This window comes from Arachis ipaensis, chromosome B5 (genome assembly GCF_059453495.1).
Source record: "Arachis ipaensis isolate K30076 ecotype BB chromosome B5, ASM5945349v1, whole genome shotgun sequence".
In the NCBI taxonomy this organism is placed as follows: Eukaryota; Viridiplantae; Streptophyta; class Magnoliopsida; order Fabales; family Fabaceae; genus Arachis; species Arachis ipaensis.
In genome coordinates, this window is record NC_142440.1 from 146,491,594 (window position 1) to 146,511,323 (window position 19,730).

The following is a 19,730-nucleotide window of genomic DNA, read 5'->3' on the forward strand; positions in this document are numbered from 1 at the left end:
AAGATATTGGAGGAGGTTTTTGATCGGTCAAACGGAGCGAAAACGTCAAAAACTCGGTAGTTCTTCCCCTCCCTTGGTTCGGTCAAACTGGTTCCTAGCAAGGACAGCTCCACTTCGCGATTCCACTAAACAAAACACACGTCACTGCATAGAAGAAGAATATACGGTCACTTTTATAAGATCATAATTTTTGTGGGGGTCACAAATCTCAAAAAAATCATGCTCGAAAGTCTAAAAATCAACAAAAAAATATCCATTCCTTCCATGCATGTCTTTGGCTGTTCTCGAAGGAGAGAGAGAAAATTAGTGCCTTATATAACATGTAATTAGTGACTAATGTCACTTAATTAAAGGGGGCACGCATGCGTCGCGACACATGGCGCATTAAGTGCTGCCTGTCATGATTTTGAGCCGATGAGTTAGCGAGGTTAATTTTTAATTATCTTGGAAGGTAATTAAGGTAATTGGGCATGGTAAAAATTCAAATAATTATCTCAAGTGGTGGTATTTAATTAGAATAAAGATTGGATAAATTACTAATATAAATGACATTAGTAAAGCCGAGCTTTTTAAATCTTCCAGACCCAATATCAAGTGACCATCCTTCATCAAATAAAATTAAATAATAACATACTATTAATATTAATTTATTATTCATTTTATTTAAATATTATAAAAAAATTATCATAGACGTTACGCGAACAAAACGTACAACTCACATACGCGACTCTAACACGGAAACCAGGATGTTACAGGTTTGAGAATTCTATGCAAATATGTACTATCATGAAGAAATGGTTCATTCATATGTTAAGGACGTGAAATTATTTGAATAAAAAATTAATTAGTGAAGCCTTATATTACTATGACATATGTGTAAATGCTTACGTCTCTGGAAAATGGGATAATGATCTAGGCATTTTACACAAAGATGTTTTGGCCAATATATATGTGAACATTTCTCTCATGGATGATGTCACTCCAAACTATCGGTCTCTAGGTCCTATTAGAGTCCAGTTGTACAGAATCATCATCCACATTCTCTTGTCTCAAAGTGGTTCCTATAAAAAAGTTACTCTTTGCGACACCTTAGTTCTCTTTGCTGTTCTCTACTACATGCACCATTCGAAAAAGATGAAGAAAATGGAGGTTGTATATCACTGTTATAAATCAAAAGTCAAAAACAAAATTTGGAACCAAAGAATACATGAATGATTCATATCCTTGAAGGCAAAAGAGAATATAAGAAATTAGGTAAGGATGCATGTCAACTCTAATCACTACTCATGTCCCATCTCTTCTTTCCGTTACTGCTCTGATTTTGAAAAAGTAGAACAAGTCAAAGGTGTTAAACCAAGCTCAAGTTTTGAAAGCTTTACTCTTATTTAAAAAAGGTAAATGGCCAGAAATTAAAGTAAGGAGAGTGAGCACACGGTTTGGGTCTTTGTAGCTTTCGAGCTTAACTTTCTTCTCCTTAATGGGTTTACATTAAATTTTCTGTTATTCAGTATTAATCTTTCTTCATTTTTTTTTCAATGAAAAAAGGCATTAAGTGAAGTATCAGTAAAAGCCATTGAGAGAAAAGGTAAAGAGAGTAATCTTGAAAAAGTTAGAAAATTATGTCAAACTCTTTTGTATATATTTCTGTTTTGTATTCATGATCTGAGAAAATTCTCTTGCTAAGTTGGGTGAACATTTAGTGGTTGAAAGTTTAGGGAGTGAACCTAGCCAAGTCAAGTTTGGGTAAAAATTTGATTTGTCCCAGATAGAATTGGATAAAATCCTAAAAAATTGGTGATTATAATATTTGTGAAAGATAGTGAAAATTACTAGATCCATGTAAGTCACGTTGCACATAATGGTTAAACCAGGATATATGGTTGTGTCGTTTCTCTTCTCTGTTCTGTTTCTAGTTTTATTTGATAAGAGACAAAATAAAATTATCTACTGTATAATCAATCTAGCAAAAGTCATAACATTTCAATATATTCAAAAGTAACAAAAGTCATAACATTTCAATATATTCAAAAGTAACATGTTTATTGTAACAATCCAGACCACCCGCTATCGTCAAAGGCAAAACCGTGAGACCTTGTGTACTAAAACGGACAATATTGTACTAGCGAGTGGTTTAGACTATTACATTTATTCTGTTTCTATTTAATTTTTAAGAGACAAAATAAAATTGTCTCCTATATAATCAACATTGCAGATCAGACTCCATAGCAATACTGATATTAACCTAAATTGAAATTAAAATATACAAATTTAAAAAAGACCATAAATTTAAATCCCTTTCTTAAGCTCTAGAGAACCTTCAAAATTGATATGCTAGAATTAATCAGTTGGCCAAATTGGTATCATCATTCTTATACGGTATGCATGTTCCTTTGATAGAAGCAGGTTTGACATCAACTTAAATATAGTTGTTTGCCATCTATTTTTTCTAATTTAAATAAAGAAAAGAATGGTGACTGGGAACTAGAATTAATCAAGTTAATAGATAGTTTGTCATTTATTTTCTTTAAATAAAGAAAACATTGGCCTCTAGGCTCTAGGGAACTAATCTAGTTCATGGGTTGTATGTAATTTATTTTCGAATTAATTGTTTAGAATATATATCAAGATAAAAAAAAGGTACAAAAAATTAGAAGAAAACAAGAGAAAATAGAGAGGGGAATAAATCGGTGACTTATTACTGATACCATGCATGCACTGCCACATAATTTGGGCAATTTATCTTCAAGTAGAAGTTTGGACAGGGAGCATATTCTGAAAGAACGTGCTAGTGATCCAAAATATATTAATAGTCAGAAATCATTGTGAGATACATGGCAAAATATAAAACAAGAGAGTTAGAGTGATACATAGTGATGATTTATAATTATAAACCATACATATCCTAAGCACATAAGAAACAAGAATTTAAAGTTGGCCAAATAGTTTTAAGGAAGTGGCTGCTTGCTTGGCTTAAAATTGTAAAATATTGTCTATGAAAATTCATTCTTTCTTTAAAAAAAAAAAATCATGTGATCATGTGGATGTAGGATCAGCTTAAGCATTTTCTATATATTTTACTAAGAATTATTCAATTTATTTATTTATTTAATTTAAGATCTGATTTCTATTATTAAAAGTTTAAATAATTTAGATTATCATCGGAATAAATTCGATTCAAAGAGTAGGAGACATCTATAAAAATTATTTTTTATTTTCATTAATCAAATTCGATACCTCTTCTTAGAAAACTAAGGTAATTTACTATTAATATTAATTTTATGAGTTTAATTTTGATACACTAACCGTATAAAGCGTTTTATATAGTCGTGTAATCACATCCCTTCTTTTGGATAACTATTTACACAGTCAATGTAAAAAATAGTTATTTTTATTGATATGACATCGCAAATTGAATACATGTGTAAAACTAATTTACAATGACGGATTGATAGCGCATCAAAATTAAATTCTAATTTTACATTTTTAAAGTAAAAAACAATTAACTTTTATTGTACCAAAAAAGAAATTTATAAAAAAATTAAATTTCAATATTTTATTATTTATTTATTAAACAAAATATTTAAAGTTTCTATCAATAATAAGGATTTATTAAAATAATAAAAAAAACTTTTAATTTTTAATATATTCAATTATTTTAAATATATAAAAAATAATTTTTTAATAATTTTTAACTAAATATTTTTTATAATATTTAAAAAATGTGTCCTTAAAATATAAGTTAACAAAGTCCTGATAATAATTTAAATAAGTGTCTTTTAGTCTTTACACAATATATATATATATATATATATATAATTAGCTAAATCCATTAAAAAAAGTGGTTGGACTGCGATAAGCTGAAGTAAAAACAGAGAAAAGAGGGGACTTTAGTTCCAACTTCCAACAATCATGGCATTGACGAAGAATTTACATCTAAACTAGTAATTGTTAGGTCACCCAAGAATGCTTTAAAAAGCTGATGCAATTCCCAAGATATATGGGGACGTTTGTTTTACGTGCAAATGATACTGAAATAGATACAAAAATATAAAATTATATTTAATAAATAAGACATAAATATAAATATTATATGTAAAAATATTAAATTAATATGTTTTATATTTTATTTAATAAAAAAGATATAAAAATATTAATAAAAAATATAATTTATTTTTTAATTTTTTATTATTTTTATTAATTTTTTGTAATTATATATTTTATTATTATATTTTTTTAAATTTGTTTATAAAAATATATTAAATTAAAATTTTATAATTTTTTTTATATTTAATATATCATTAAATAAAATATTAAAATATTAATTTTTGTATATCTATCTTTTATGTCAATATCTTGTCTTATCATTGTAACCAAACACAGTCATATATGATCGTGTGTTATGGCACAAGTGAAGCCTCCAATCTTGGGGTTCATCTTTCCCCACCATTCTCTTTTGCTTGGATATGGGATGCATTGAGGAGGCCTTTGTTAAAAGCTGGTAATAAATAATTCCTATAGTTTCTTAGAAAGATTACTCTAATGTTATTGAATTACGAAATGAGAAAATAAAGTCTCCAGAACAATATTGTAACAAAACAATATTGCTGACCGCAGCATTTTTAAAATTTTAAAGGTAACTATTTTAATAATACTACTCATCTCTCTACAAATTTATACAAAAAAAAAAAAGTTACGTGAAGATAGAGTGACATTATCAATTTTTTTTCTGTGTCACCTTTAAAATAAATATGGTCCCCCCCCCCCCCCCCCTCTCTCTTCTTTTCTTTCCTTCCTTTCTGTGAAACCACTTGGAGATTTGCCCCTTGAAGCCTCTTAAAGGATGTTGACAATAATCATGTTTGCCATACTAACGGTATGAATTAATTGAGATAGGTTGTACTGCTACGCTACACTATTGAAGATCAAGTTCACAAGGGATCATGATGAATATGACAGCAAAGTTTGTAGACATTTCTTCCTTTACCTTTTATCGAGTATGGTCAAAAAGAGGAATTATATTATAGTTAACCAATTGAAGGGAACAGCTATTCTTATAAAGGAAACTTCTTAACACATTTTTTGGACGATTAATGACAATACTTAATCACTAACCCAACTCACTTTCTTCAAAGAAGTGTTGTTTTCATGTTGAACAACCAATGACGTCTTTCTCTAGGATTAGTTTTAATCTTGGTTCAAGTTTAGCTAAGGACAACATTCAAAATTGTTAGCAGTACACATTTTATATTCTTGTTTTTCATATATATTGAGGAAAATGTGTGTAATTTTTAGTGGGTATTTACTATTTAGTATTAATCTTAAAATTCTAATATACTATTATTATTAATTAATTAATTAGGAATTTCATATAATTTTTGAGATATTTACTATAAGAGTGAAGATGTTTTGTAGCAAATAATAAAGCTGAATGATTATGTCAAAAATACTCCCCCTCCCCCCTTTCTTTTATTATTCCAGAATTATATGTGCCAAAACTCAGTCTTCTCAATTAAAGAACTGTTTAGATTAATTTAAGGGTGGCTGGCGATGTTCATAAATCTTGCTATATAAAAATTTAATTTAAACCGTCCTCATCTAATGCTATTGCTTTGAGTTTCTTAAGAATATGTTTAGAAAAGATGAAAAGTAAAACTCAGCAGAGAGGATATAGCTAACAACTACTAGAGTACTAGACCTTGTAGTAATAAATGTGAATCCTATTGAGTCTAGTGAGTTTATCATGTAATATGATCCTCACTCTAGTAAATATTGAGAAATAAATGAATTATCAAGGAGAAAAATGAAAATCTAACGCATGGTTATCAATGTTCAATGGCAGTCAATCGTTTCCTGGCATTGTCGATTCAGACACACAAAATCCACCGTTCGAGATAATACCCAGTAATTGAGTTTATCTCCCCGCAAAATTGCCATTTTCTCTTTCCAACTGCGACAAGGACATTTCAATTTAACCAGTTAAGTAAAATAATTAATGTGGCTCAAATATAATAATCCTTGTGAGCCAATGTATTTGTATTCTCATTAGCTTAGCCTTCATCTATTACTTGTATAACCTCTCTGATATTGTTAAAGAACTCATATTTAAACGCACTTTAAATATTTAGTTAACTATTGATTATAATTATATATAAGTGTCTTATCATTCTCAAGTTTATCGGGGAAAAGAAAGATATAACTATATCTCATTAAAAATTGTATTGACTAATGACAATGTGTACCCATTTTCTTTTGTATTTTATGTTAATTGAAATTGACAATGTATTGAGTATTCATTGAATATCCTATATCCCATTTGCATTAAACAACACTATCATATGTACAAACAGTAAATTTATTTTATATTAATTGAATATTGACAATGTGGTCACACACCATTGGTAAAAATTGACCAACCCATCACGTGCACCGTACAAGTTGAGAAAATGACCTCTGAATTTTAGTTGTACCATTCAAGTAGAAGAAAATGACCACCACCGAAAATTATAGTTGAATAGCCACTATGGTGCCCGTGGAAGATTAACATTCTTCTCTCCAACCAAGAATTCCTCTGGGCCATTGCTGTAGGAAAATAAAAAGGGTTAGACTATAGTCATTTACTAAAGTTGATCTTGTAGCAGTTACGATAGTGAAAATTTGGTCATCAGATATTTACCTAAGGTAACTCAGAGCTGACATTCGGTAGAGACAGGTGAAGACCAAGACATGCAATCCAATAGTATAAAAGAATGCAAAAGTTCGAGCATATCTGCAAAACCATTATTTTCTCAATGAACAATGTAATATACCTTTTTTTATCCACATACACAAAAATAAACGATACATTCAATTTTCAATGTTTTTTCTCAAAGCACCAGTTAAAAAAGCAGAACAAGTGCCAATTAGATTATTAAGAATTTGCCCAACTGGAAAATTTTAACAAAGTTAAAGATGTTGTGTTCAATCGTTGTTGGTAGGTCACCCATAACTTTATGGCATGCCCTATAGTCCTTAACCTACCTTGGGAATGAGACAAATCCTTCCTCTTAGAAACTTTCGGTGAAAATGAAGTTATACCAAAAAGCTAAGGAGTGCAAGAAGTAGTTATCTATAATAGCAAAATATATAACCAAATGAAGGCTGTATTTACGTTTCAAGTTAGACTATGGCCATTGCAGCACCATAATGAAGTACGGAAATAGGGCAATGTAACTTCGGGAGCTGATGTATATATATCAGGAATAACTTGAATGGTTGAAAAGGTTGTTGCAACTTCCAGTTTTACGCGTGGAATATCTTATCAGAAGCATAAGATGTCGTAACATTAGTGAAACTGGTTAGTACTATCACAACGGTGGGTTAAAATGAAGAATCACAGGGCAACACAGGAACAGAGGTGACAAGATGAAGACCAATGAGCAGCAAATCAAGTTCAACAAAATTAGGTATACTCAACACAGGGTAAATGAACTGCTACCAGAAAATTGAGAAAACTCCCGTGACAGACTAACCACACTAGCAGAGAAAGTTCTTCCAAGACAAGAACCATTGAGATGGACAAGGGCTTCCAACACCCGAAAGCACATATTTTTCTTTACTCATGATTGGTTAAACAGTTAAATGACAAGTAAAGTCCTTGCAAATCTGTTTAAGAATTTCGTAAGATTACCGCCTCAGCAGCACAGATTAATAAACCATTTTCCCCCCTTTAACAGAACAGATTAACAAACCATTTTTTTTTATTTGACTGAACAGATTTATGAACCATTTACGCAGTAAAAAAATTATTATTATTAGAAATAAGACAGAATCTTACTTGTTACCAAGAAGAAATCGTCCACTGCTGAGCGTAATTCTGTCCCTGATTCCCAATTCCTTGTATCTTTGATCCCTTTCCTAGTTATATTAAAAACAGATGGATCAGTTCATAATTAAAGTTAAATAATATTGGTTAGAAAATGAATCCCACATAATGATAGATAAGTATTACAAGTTCCCAACAATCAGATCTTTCCTCCTCCAACCACAGATATATATTATGTGGATGATGGAAAAGGGAGATCTAAACATCAGTAATTGCTAGTAGCAGTGTTCTCCAACACTAACAGGTAAAATGCATATTTAACAAATGCAAGTTCAGATCTTAAATCAATGTGACGGTTATTGTGGCAAGTATCTGAAGACTAGCCATATACCATTTTCCAATTTCGTTAATATATCTGAAACTACATTTTGCACAAATGAAATTTCATAAAAACACAGTTTTAAGGGAAACTTCTGTATGACAGCATTAACCATAGTTATGATTTCAGTTATCTTGGAGAAACGGGCTTTTCTGTTTCAGCATAAACGTAGTTCATTAGAAAGACAAACTGTGCCACTTAATTACCAACTTAAAATGTTAGGCAATTGACAAGAAAAATGCTATTCTTCACTAGAGTAGCCAAGCCGAGCTACCTTCTTTGAGAATGCTGCAAAAGGGTTTATATCATCCTCATATATCTTCTTGTATTTAGATTCCACATCAGATGCGAAGCCACTTTCAAGATCTTCTGCATACTGAATGTAAATCACAATACAACACTAGGGTAAAAGAAACTTTTGAAAAATGAATGAACTTAAAGAAAATAATAGGATGATGTTAAAACAAAGTAACATTTAGAACACCTTTTTAGATCCCCTAGAAACGACTTTCTCAAGATTATAATCTTGGACATAGCGAATCTTCCCATATAGCTTGACATTGTCGGCTTTGCACTTTTCCAGTTCCACAGTTAATACCCCAATCTTCTCCTTCAACTGTCTTATTTCCTATTAAAAGTTAACGATACAGAGAGTCAACAATATAGCATCTAATATCTAAAATAGTTCTACGTATTACTGATAATAGTTCTACGTATTACTGATAATGTTGGACATGTATAAAAAAGAAATAGTTCTACGTATTACTGATAATAAGCATACCTCTTCAGTCTCTCGCAAGCGTGCCCTAAATCGATCTCGCTGATTACATATCACTTTAAGCATTGAGCTCTGATCCGGGTCTAAGGATACTTGCCTTTGGTCTGTACTCTGGTGCACAATAAGAAAATTAAGAATTCTTTAAATTCAAATGAACATTGATGCAACAGAAAGTTTTGATTCATAATTTATCACTAAATCCAGTTATTTAGCCAGTCTTTATTTTTTTTTTTCTTTTATTGTTTCCCAAAATCATGATCTTTTAATTTCCTGAATTAAATTTCAAGGGGATTAAGTGATTAACACTCCTACCTAAAGGAAAAGGATAAGTGATGGTTTACAGTACACTCCTTTATGGAAAGGGAAATTTACCTCAGATGTCTCACCACTGCCAGCTTCTGAAAGATCCCAGTCATCAAGGAAGTTTCCTTTGCGATCTTTGGGATTGGAACTATATCCCTATACAAAAGTTAAAAACAAGTCACTAGATATATTCAGGAAATTAAAAAGAGAATTTCATCATAACTTGTAATTGAATAAAAAAGTTAAATAAATAAGGAAATGAGGGGTTAATTGTCTATACAGAAGAAAATACTAATAGTGGTTTTTGTGGTACTTGTTCCAAACCTTCAATATATCATCTTCCAACTTCTGTATCAACTTCTGTTGCTCATTAACCATTGCTGTAAGTTCTGTTATCTTCTGTTCTGCTGTTTCCAGTAAGGATGTTTTCTCAGAAAGTGTGACCTACAAACAATAAAGTAATCAAGATAACAGAGACTTCAAAATGGCCAGCATTAACACCTCCAGATTATCTTTAAGAACAGTCTAGTATGCAAAAAATTATTGTTAATTCCACAACATGGACAACGTGTGTAGGAACCATGGTTTTTCCTAATAAGCCTTTCTTACCAGGAAATATGTATTATGATTTTTCATTTTTTTTCCTTTTCTTTTTCTTTTGCAAAATACTTTTTATTTTGGAGGGTGAGGGTGGGGGCACGAATGTATGTCCCATTGCGAAACAAACCATTCATACCTTCAACTGTGTCAGCTCATGCTCCATTTTACGGTTCTTATCAAGCAGAAGAGACTCCATCCTGCTCATCTCCTCCCCACTTGTAGCCACTTCCCAGTCTTCAGCCTCAATTGAATTATATCCCACAGCCTGCATGTAGCTAACAAAAGGTTAGATAGATAGATCGATAGACAGTGACACCCAAAACAGAGAGGTCACCAAAATGCACATTAGCAAAACCAGAGAAAAATAAATCTACCTGCAAAATCTTCACTTTCTTACGCAAGTCATCTACCATTTTTTCTGTTGGCCTTGCTAGAAGCTCTTTCTTCATCGCTTCAAGAGCAGCCTCCTATATTAAGTGGAGCACAAAAAAAAACCAAGAGCTTAAGGTCGGGAAAAAGGAAATAAAATACAGCATATGGCCCATAATATAATTAAAGAGAGTACTTCGAGAACAATTATACAGATTTTATTTTTATTTCTATTTTTATTTTTTTTCAAAAAAGATGGAAGGAAAACAAGCTAAAGAAAGAATAGACAAAAATATATATCAATGAAGCATAACTTTTCAATCTCTCAACGAGTTTGAGAGGTTAAACATCTATTAGTCCTAATTCATGTGTCATGTAACTGGATTTGGAGTTCTGTATAATTGCTGGTATTTCAACTAGTAATGCATCTGATGAGGACTAAGTTACTTACAATCCAAAAATGTGGAACCAAAATCTTTGGGTATTCACAATCACTTATGAGATAACATGAACAAATCTGTATTTAGAAGACTTTGGCCTACTGAAAATAACCTTTTCGTTGAGCATTGCAGTAAGTTTCTTGACATCATTCATATGTTCTTCTCTTTCATTTGATAAGGTTGTTTCAATATTGTGCAGCTCCATGTTCAGTTCCGAGATTTGCTTCTCCTTAGCATTTAAAGAATTTTCAAGCACACTATTTGAGTCTAAATTGTCACTGCAAAATAAAAGCAAACAGTAATCTGAAAAATATTGTTCGAAACTAAAAAAGAAATGATTTAAAAATAAGAAAAATAAAAACATTTGAGCAGTACTGAGGAATGAGAATGCATATATAGAGAGACAGATAGATGGAAGAGGATAACAATTATATGTGTACTGAATAAGTTTCTGTATGATGGATAACAAGGTTATGATAAACCATCTTATATCCCAAAGAAAAGTATTCCATTGTGTAGAAATAGTTAAACACGGATGTTATCCATTTAGATAGCAAAATATGTGTAAATGCGTACATCAATTACTATTGTTTCTTCAGGAACAGAATATTACTTTTCCAAATAAACTAAGATAATGACCACCATACCTTTTCTTAATTTCACTTGCTTCGTTAGCTGTTTGTAACTGAGACCGGAGGACCCCCTGCACAGACAAAGATAGATCAATATAACAAACAGAAGTCTGGCAGAACTTGAACTGATTGCAGCAGTAACAAAATTACTAGTTAGGCAGAAACAATAAATTGTTTCTTGGAAAAGGGAACCTAACATGGAGAAAAAAACAGTACAACACTGAAATTGTATCTCATTAGGAAAGCTTGGAACTTGGAAACAATGATTGCATTCTATGACAAACTAATTATTTTTTTATATAAAAAAATAAAAAAACATTTAAAGCTACTGCTTTCTCAAAGTTCACCTAAAGTTTTCCCCTTCATTATCTTTGATTCCTTGTTATTCAGACTATATTCCATCATCCACTTTCCTCATTAGAAATACACTGGTACATGACCAAACAACCTCAGTCAAGTTGCTATTAACTTCCCAATAGGTGCTACTCCAATTTAATCCCAAATGCATTCATTTATATTATTCTCTTGTATGTTGGATCATCTACCATAACATTCACATCTGAAAGCTACACGAGAATAAAGCTAAGAATATTGGATTATGAGATTGCATAGATTCTGAAACAAATGGAAAGAACTAGATATAATGAATGCCCATAATCATTAGGTATTTTGGATGCCACCATTGAAATAGGCTTGTTAGCTAATTTTTTCCTAAACCTAATATTAGGATATACTTTTTCTAAGCAGCAAAACTTGTAGAATGCACCTGCTACTTGATTACAAGATCAAAATTCAAAATAAAATAAAAGTTTGTACATTGCACCTTCTCTCTTTCCAAACCATGAAGCATTGCTTGTGCTCGTTCAACTTCATCCATCAGAAGATTGACCTCTGATTGCTTAGCTGCCCTCTCTTCCTCTGATTTTGAGAAAACACGAGAATTATTTGTATATATATAGAACAATATTCAGTGAATCAAAACTTCAATATGCAGAAAGAAGGCATAGTGCCAACTGCCAAGATCAGATTGTATAGCAATGTAAATGATTGATGTTACAGGTTTAAGTAAGGGAGTGTAATAGTGTATGCCCAAAAGTTTAAATGGAGATATTTTATTACCGGATTGGGCACGGAGTTCAAATAATTGGTTTTGTGCAAGTTCATGTAATTTCTGCATGTTCGAAACACTTTCTTTGGCATGCCGCAACTGCTCCTGCAGTGCTTCTTCCCTGCATACAATAAAGTGATTATCAGTCTGGATAAACAATGGTAAGGCAGATAAAGATGGTTTCAATAGAATGGTGTTCAGCTAAAGTACAGAAAAGAAGGACAAACTGAGTGGAAGCCAGGTAATTGATTATAGAAAAAGTGAGAATAACTCCCAACTATAGAAAACACATTTGCAAAGATAGACTTTCCCTCACTCACACGAGTCATATCATTTTTCTCATCACAATCAATTCCACAGTCAATCCTTGTTTGCTCTCTCCCTTTCCCTTGCTTTCCTAATTATACTTGACTATAACAGATTTTTTTGCTTTCATCCCACCACTTTTCCATGTGCGCAGATAGTTGCTTGGTGTCATATTGTTTCTATTCTCACGTGGGGTGTTAATCCCATACTTCTACAAGATCTTTTTTTTCCCTGTAGTCTACTTTGGCAATACTAGGAGTGCTAACACAAAAAAGATCACCTAAATTTGGCAATATCCCATAATGAACCAAACAAAAAATATACAACAGGAGATAAGAAGACACCTTTCTTTCAAAACTTCCAGAGTTTTCTGGTTCTCTTCTGCCAAACTGCGTTGCTTAATTTCCACAAATTCTTTCACTTTCTCTTCCATCTAGCTCACATAAGTTAAATGTCAAATTGAAGCCCAGAAAAAACAGGAAGCTCTAAATGGTAATCGAATTTTAAAGATGTATGAGATTCACAGAATTCTAATAACCATGCAAATGCATCATAAGATAAATACGAATATAATTATGGGAAAGAATAACTTTTTCACCACAGAAATTCCCTAATACTAGACATGTAAAACCGGAAATGCCAATAGTTAAAAACCAAAAACCGTTGTGCCAAAATTTATTCATAGACAATGCAAGTGGACACAACAATCTAAAAAACTATTTACCACAAACACGTTTTTCAGTGGCTTTTGCCTGGGCGTGTGCATGCCCACACACTCACTCCTTTGCACAGCGTGCACCATGAAACATGCAACACATGCTGGTAATTTCAAAGTTGAAAATTGGTGAATCATTGGGAACATTTTTACCAGAACTATAGCGGAACACCAACACCTGGTAATACATAGTTCTCCTCTTATATGAAGTGGAAGACATTATGTAATACCCAACATTAGATTCAAGAGTAGTTACGTTATATAGTGCTGGATATTAGATAAAAGCTTATATGTAAAGCCACCCTTAGTTGACACTGTATTAGTGATTCCAACAAAACTATATTCATTCCTTTAAAGTGTCATAAAATTAAACTGGAAGAGGAAAAAATGGTATAAGATGACTACAAGACAAAACAGATCATCATAATGTATCCTCGACTATAAAAATGCATATAAAACCAAAATAGGAAGCAACATTTAAGGGAAGCAACAGGAATTTTCATCCAAAATTGAGAGACGTCATATTATAAGCATTAATCACCTGTTGCTCTAATTGCCGGTTTCTCTCTTCAAGCCTTCGTATTGTAGCCTGCTGATTCTTCAAATGAGTTGCCTCTGTCCTGAATTCCTCGAGCTCAACTTTCATTTTTCTGTTCTCAGATTCTAACTCAGATAACTTGATATCTTGCTCCTGTACCAAGAAAATATATCAGAACAGGTAGATGATGATAAGTGCATTGACTTCCATACACAAAAAAGTAGATACATGACAGTGCACACAAGTTTCATAAATACAAATTAGAAGGTAGGAGAAATAAAATTTCATAGAAGTATAATTAAGTACTGAACGAAGCCTAAATTGGTGTCTACAATCAAATCATACATACAAAGAACATAGCAGGGCTTCCAATTTCACTTATATTCAATACTTAGAGACACCCTTAAAAAACAACTGTGGGAAAGTGGGGAGAAAACCAGAGTCATCATAGAAGCAAAAGTTTTGTCTCAAAGATTTAGGGTTGATTCAACTAAGAAGGAATATCATAAAACTGCATCCTGTCCACAACCGCCCCCCAACAAAGAAAAGAACCGCTGTTCCATCTCGTGCACAAATATACAATTAATTTGCAGAAGTTCAATAGGTTCATGCAAAGGAGGGAATGAAACATGAAAAAACAGGGTGCAGCTAAGTTAAAACAGTAGAAACTTACAGCAATCGATGCAAGAGCTGGATAAGGATCTGGAGCTTCATAGAGCTTTTGGTAGATGTTGAGAAAAGCATTCTCTCCAAATTTCGCTCTCTTAGTAAGATTATCAACCTCTTCCTGGTATCCCTTGAGCAAGCTATTAAACAAACTTAACTTATCCTCAGGCGAAGCTTTCTTAAAGTCTGTAAAGCAGCACATTTTTATGATTTCTCAGACACATTCATTCCTTTACCATAAACACATAAATCAAACTAAAACATGTCCAAATTTATACACTTGCGTAATTGCACGTTGCAACCATTTCGTGTATCTTCATCAATACCTTAATTTGGAGAAGCAAAGGAATAAAAGTAGCAAAAGCATCAAATTGAAATACCTCGAGTGTTCTCAGCAAGTTTGCGCCTATTTTTGTGACTGTTCTCCTGGTTCTCTGCAATGCGAAGCCCTTGCTCATCCAATACTGATTTCTCCTTCTCCAGCTCAAACTCTGAAAATCAAAAAGCAAAAATTCTTCGCTGAAATAACTTATTCGAGTCCAAAATGACTTATTAATTAATAGTTGTCCAAACATGCCTTAAAAGTCTTCCACAAGCACCAAATATCATATACATCTACTCGAACAAGCAAAAATTAAGGCTCAAAATGCAAAATAAGCACACATATAAACACAGAAACTAATATGCAGCTGCGAAAATCGATGGAAATAGTAGGTGCTTAGCGATGGAGCTGAAGTGAAGCGTGCAAGTGAAGTATTCGACGGAAAAACTGTAATGTGAATTGCTATAGAGATTGAAATACCTTTCCAGAAGGCGGAGACAACGGAGATCGGAGAAACTGAGGGATTGTCCCTGTCAGATCCGGATCCACCTTGCGGAGCCTCCATTTCCGAGCTCTCTTGGATCGGCAATGGCAATTTCTTTTTCGTCAACTGATTCAAATTATTTATCCTTATGTACCTAACTAACTAACAGGTTTATTAACAGAACGGGAAAAACTGTTTGGGCGGTGATGCGTGATCGGAAGAAAAACGGATCTGAATGTTTCTGAAGAAAATAGAGTTTAAGCCTTTCAGCTGGGTTTTTCTAGTTTTCTATTCGTTACGATTCGTTATAATTTCTTTCATAATCCATGTGTTTCCCTTTTCATTTTCAATTTTTTCTTCGTAGTGGTCATTATTAATTTGTCAACATCCGTTTGCATAATTGCATTACGATTGGTACGGGTTTTTCTTTCTTGGGCTTTAAGAAGTTTGAGTTTACGATTTAGCCTAATTGGCCCAAAATATATTTTTGGTGCTTCCATGTCAAATCTTCATTACTGACAAGTTGGGGAAAAAAACGTGCGACTCAGACAAAAACATAATTTGCACTAAGGGTTAAGTATTGAAATCGTTCTTAAGGTTTAAGGTGAAAATCAAAATCGTTCCCGACCTTTTTTTTGTTATTAAAATCATCCTCAACGTTACAAAACGTTATAAAATCGTTCTTTTCTACTTTAATTTTATTTTTTTTAACATATTACCCTTCATTATTAATAAAAATAATTAAAATTAAAAATAATATTAACCCCCTCCCCTCCCCTCCCTCCGTAACTCACCCCCCTCCCCTCCCCTCTCTCCGTAACTCACCCCCTCACCCCACTCTTTCACTCACCCCCACTCCCTCACCCCTCACCCTTCACCCCTCACCCCACACCCCATTTCTGACTCTCGACTCCCGTACTTCCCTTACCCCCCTCACTCCACTCCCGTAACCCCATCTCCTTCCTCATGCCCCTTTTTTCAAAATTCCAATCCTAATTTCAACTTCACTTTTTCTTCTCACCATCGTCGCCGCTCTACTTATTCGTTTCTAGGGTTCGCCGCCGTCGCCGCCGCCGCGTGGTCATCGGAAGGGGGATCTCGCCGGCGCTGCTTCTTCTTCTGTGACTGTCCTGCTTCTTCTTCTGTGACTGCTTGAACTTCTGCTTCTGCTTGTTTTGCTTCTTCTTCTGCTTTTGCCCTGCTTCTGCTTGAATTTCTGTGGTCATCTGTTTATGTTGTTTTGCTGTTTTTGGATCTGAAAACTGAAATTGTAATTGATGATTATTGAATTATTGTTTATTCAAATTGTTGTGATTATTAAAATTGTTTATTGAATTATTTTGCTGTTGATTTATTTTGTTTTGTAAATGTTGCTGTTAATTTGTTTTGTTTTGTTATGAGTAATGAATGACTATGGTGGCAGTGGTGATGGTGGTGAAGAAAGGAAGAGTGAGAAGAGGAAGGAGATTGGGAAAAAGTGAGAAGAGGAAGGGGAAGAGGGGAGGGTGAGGGAGTGGCGGTGAGGGAGTTACGGGAGGGTGAGTGAGGGAGTGGGATGGGAGAGTTACGGGTGGGGTGGGGGGGTTTGTTTTAATTTTTTAATATTTTTTTAATTTTAATTATTTTTATTAATAATGAAGGGTAATATGGTAAAAAAATAAAATTAAAGTAGAAAAAGACGATTTTATAACGTTTTGTAACTTTGAGGATGATTTTAATAATAAAAAAAGGTCGGGGACGATTTTGATTTTCACCTCAGACCTTAGGGACGATTTCAGTACTTAACCCTTTGCACTAATGTTGATAAACATGAGAATGGCGATTAAATAATAGCACATAGGTTTGAAGATGTGCCGAGAAAGGAATTGAAAGAGAAGATTGAGAGAAGGAAAGAGAGAATATGGGATGAATTTCATTACAAAAATATCAGATTTTACTTGACTAAAACAAAAGCAGAATAACAGAAATTATTATAAAAACTCAAGTTAAATTTGACCCCAATTTAATTTGGCCTCTTAATTTTTAATTGATCCAAATTGTATTCTAAAATTTTAAAATATGACTCAAATTGCCTTTCATCTAATTGTATCACCGAATTCCTTTTTTGGTCTTCTTTTTTAAATTTAGAAGTAAAAATAAAAATCCCACCTAAATTCTCATTTTTTAAAGAATCTTCACTCTTTTTCTTCCTCTTTCTTTTTCTCTCCTCTCTCGTTATATACCTCTCTTTTTTCCTCTTCTTCTTCATCCCTCTCTTCCTCTTCCTATCCATACTAACAACGCCTCCTCTCCTCCCTCCCCCAACTTTTTTCCTCAAGAAAGAACACATTTTCGCCGACCTCCTTTATTTCACCACCGCTATCTTCGACTACAAGACCCACTGTTAGAATTAAAATTTACGAATTGTAAATAATAAAATATGCTAATAAAGTAGTCATATGAGATGTGAATTGAAAAAATGAAAATAGAAAATATGTGTATGAATATTGAGATGAAGAAGAAATACAGTAATTCCTCCTTCGAGTCGAGGGTGAAACTCCAAACGAGAGTTAAGCTAACCAAATTTCTCTGCACAATAGTGTAGTGCATATCTCTATATATACTATTTTTCTCATCACTAGTATTTACTAATACTTATGAATCCCTAATAGCTAATTATTTTCTAATTGGTATATTATATGTTCGTATCAACTATCCACCCCTCAAAACAATCTTGTTCTCAAAGTTGGTATTTTCAGAAAAAGGCATTGCAACTTAAATTAAAATAACAATCAAATAGATCTCCTAAAATTATATGTGACTTCTAGTGATATTCCATAGTCTACAAAACATAATCTTCCAAGATCTCATTGCTTGAAATGTAACTGTGGAAATTGTTTCATAGTAATTGAGCCTCTTGTTGTCCCATCAAATAAATTCTTGCTTCTTGCCATAAACTGATCATTGTCCACTCTAAAATTATCACGATCATTGAATAAAGTTGTAGTCCTGGATTCATATAAAGCAAGTATTGTTTGTATAGAGGTTCCAATAGATACTCAACATAGGGAGCATCCGTGCCAATAATATAGTCAAATGGAGGATCAATAGCTTTATTGTGGCTCTCATCTTCCCACTGAAGTTCATGTTGTGCAATCCTAGCTCGTAACTCATTTTTTGATGCAGTATCAGCAATACTAGTTGTGGAATTCTTGGAGATGGTTACTCTGCGAGCAATACCAAATTGTTCAACTGAGATGTTCTCAACAAATAATCCCAAATCAATTACTTGGAACTCATCACTCGCCAATATAGCAAGGTCTTGAAGTAGGGGCTTTCTATGCTCACCAAACCCAAGAGTTTTGATGGCAGCAACATGAAAAATACCCTGCAACTTACTCACAACAAGGGTAGCCAAAGCCTCACCAATGACTTCCTCAGCAATTACAAATAAAGGAGCTCTCATTTAAGCTATTTTTTCCAATAGAAGAATTATATCTTTAATTGTCGAACTCTTCTGATTTGTAATCAAGACTTTTATTCTCGAATTCAATAATCGACTTTTCAGGGTTTGTAACAACTTGAAAGGAGGTATGTCCTCTGTCGATCTCCATTCTTTCTTCAACTTAAAAGGTAGTCTCAAATGATGATAAAGACTCATTGGATAAGACATATTCTGGTCTCACTTTGTCAATTGCCTCAGAAATCATTTGCCCAACCAACTCGTCATTTTCTACAGAGATAGAAACTACCCCGCCCGTATGCCTCTTTCCCCTTGATCCTTCATCTTGCCACCGCTACCAATTGGGGTACGATCGACTTCTCCTCCCTGTTTTTGACACAATCCGATTTCACGTGCCACCCAATTTGGATGATGTCGACACCGACTTCTTCCTCTCTTACAGATTCAATTCAATAATTGTTGTTGACAGTGACGCTGCTTCTTTCATATCGCACACTTCTACCCTTACCTCATCCGGATTCACACTCGGTGACATTGGCGGGTCATGCGCCTCTGCCGGTGGACCTTCCTTCGTGTAGCCAATCATGATCTTCGTAGAGTTCAGAATCATCACCTTTGCTACGGTCACCGCCCTGTCCTCGGTGTGTTGGTTGAGTGGTGGTATCCTGGTGGTTGTGATCTCACGGTCCCAATTCCATGGAAATGTCGCCGCCATAAGTGCCGGTGGTTTAGCCACTATTGGAGAAGCACGGCGGAGCCAACCTCGGCGAAGATCTCCGTTGGAACTCAGTGCTGCCACCACATGACTGTTTGTCACTCGCAGTTCTCCTTCTCGCATTACGACAAT

General features: G+C 33.5%; 1 protein-coding gene across 1 annotated transcript; it reads right to left on the reverse strand.

The window, feature by feature from the left end:
- Positions 1 to 6,213: 6,213 nt before the first annotated feature.
- LOC107644335 (protein CASP) lies at positions 6,214 to 15,816 on the reverse strand. The gene is made up of 19 exons (XM_016348177.3): positions 15,438 to 15,816; positions 15,016 to 15,126; positions 14,643 to 14,821; positions 13,973 to 14,122; positions 13,061 to 13,149; positions 12,422 to 12,531; positions 12,126 to 12,220; positions 11,318 to 11,373; positions 10,783 to 10,948; positions 10,236 to 10,328; positions 9,998 to 10,126; positions 9,586 to 9,705; positions 9,331 to 9,417; positions 8,962 to 9,069; positions 8,665 to 8,808; positions 8,455 to 8,556; positions 7,814 to 7,893; positions 6,674 to 6,766; positions 6,214 to 6,579 (listed from the first exon to the last, which is right to left on the reverse strand). Exons 1-19 carry the CDS (start codon positions 15,520 to 15,522, stop codon positions 6,519 to 6,521), a joined length of 2,058 nt encoding a protein of 685 aa, XP_016203663.1. The 5' UTR covers positions 15,523 to 15,816; the 3' UTR covers positions 6,214 to 6,518.
- Between the last annotated feature and the right edge of the window lie 3,914 nt (positions 15,817 to 19,730).

Bases quoted from the DNA above. Each gene is read 5' to 3' on its own strand.
- LOC107644335 (XM_016348177.3), bottom strand. From the start codon at position 15,522: ATGGAGGCTCCGCAAGGTGGATCCGGATCTGACAGGGACAATCCCTCA. The intron at 11,374-12,125 runs GTGCAATGTACA...TTGTCTGTGCAG, and splicing joins ATGGTTTGGAAAGAGAGAAG to GGGGTCCTCCGGTCTCAGTT. The intron at 8,557-8,664 runs GTGTTCTAAATG...ATTTACATTCAG, and splicing joins TTTCTAGGGGATCTAAAAAG to TATGCAGAAGATCTTGAAAG.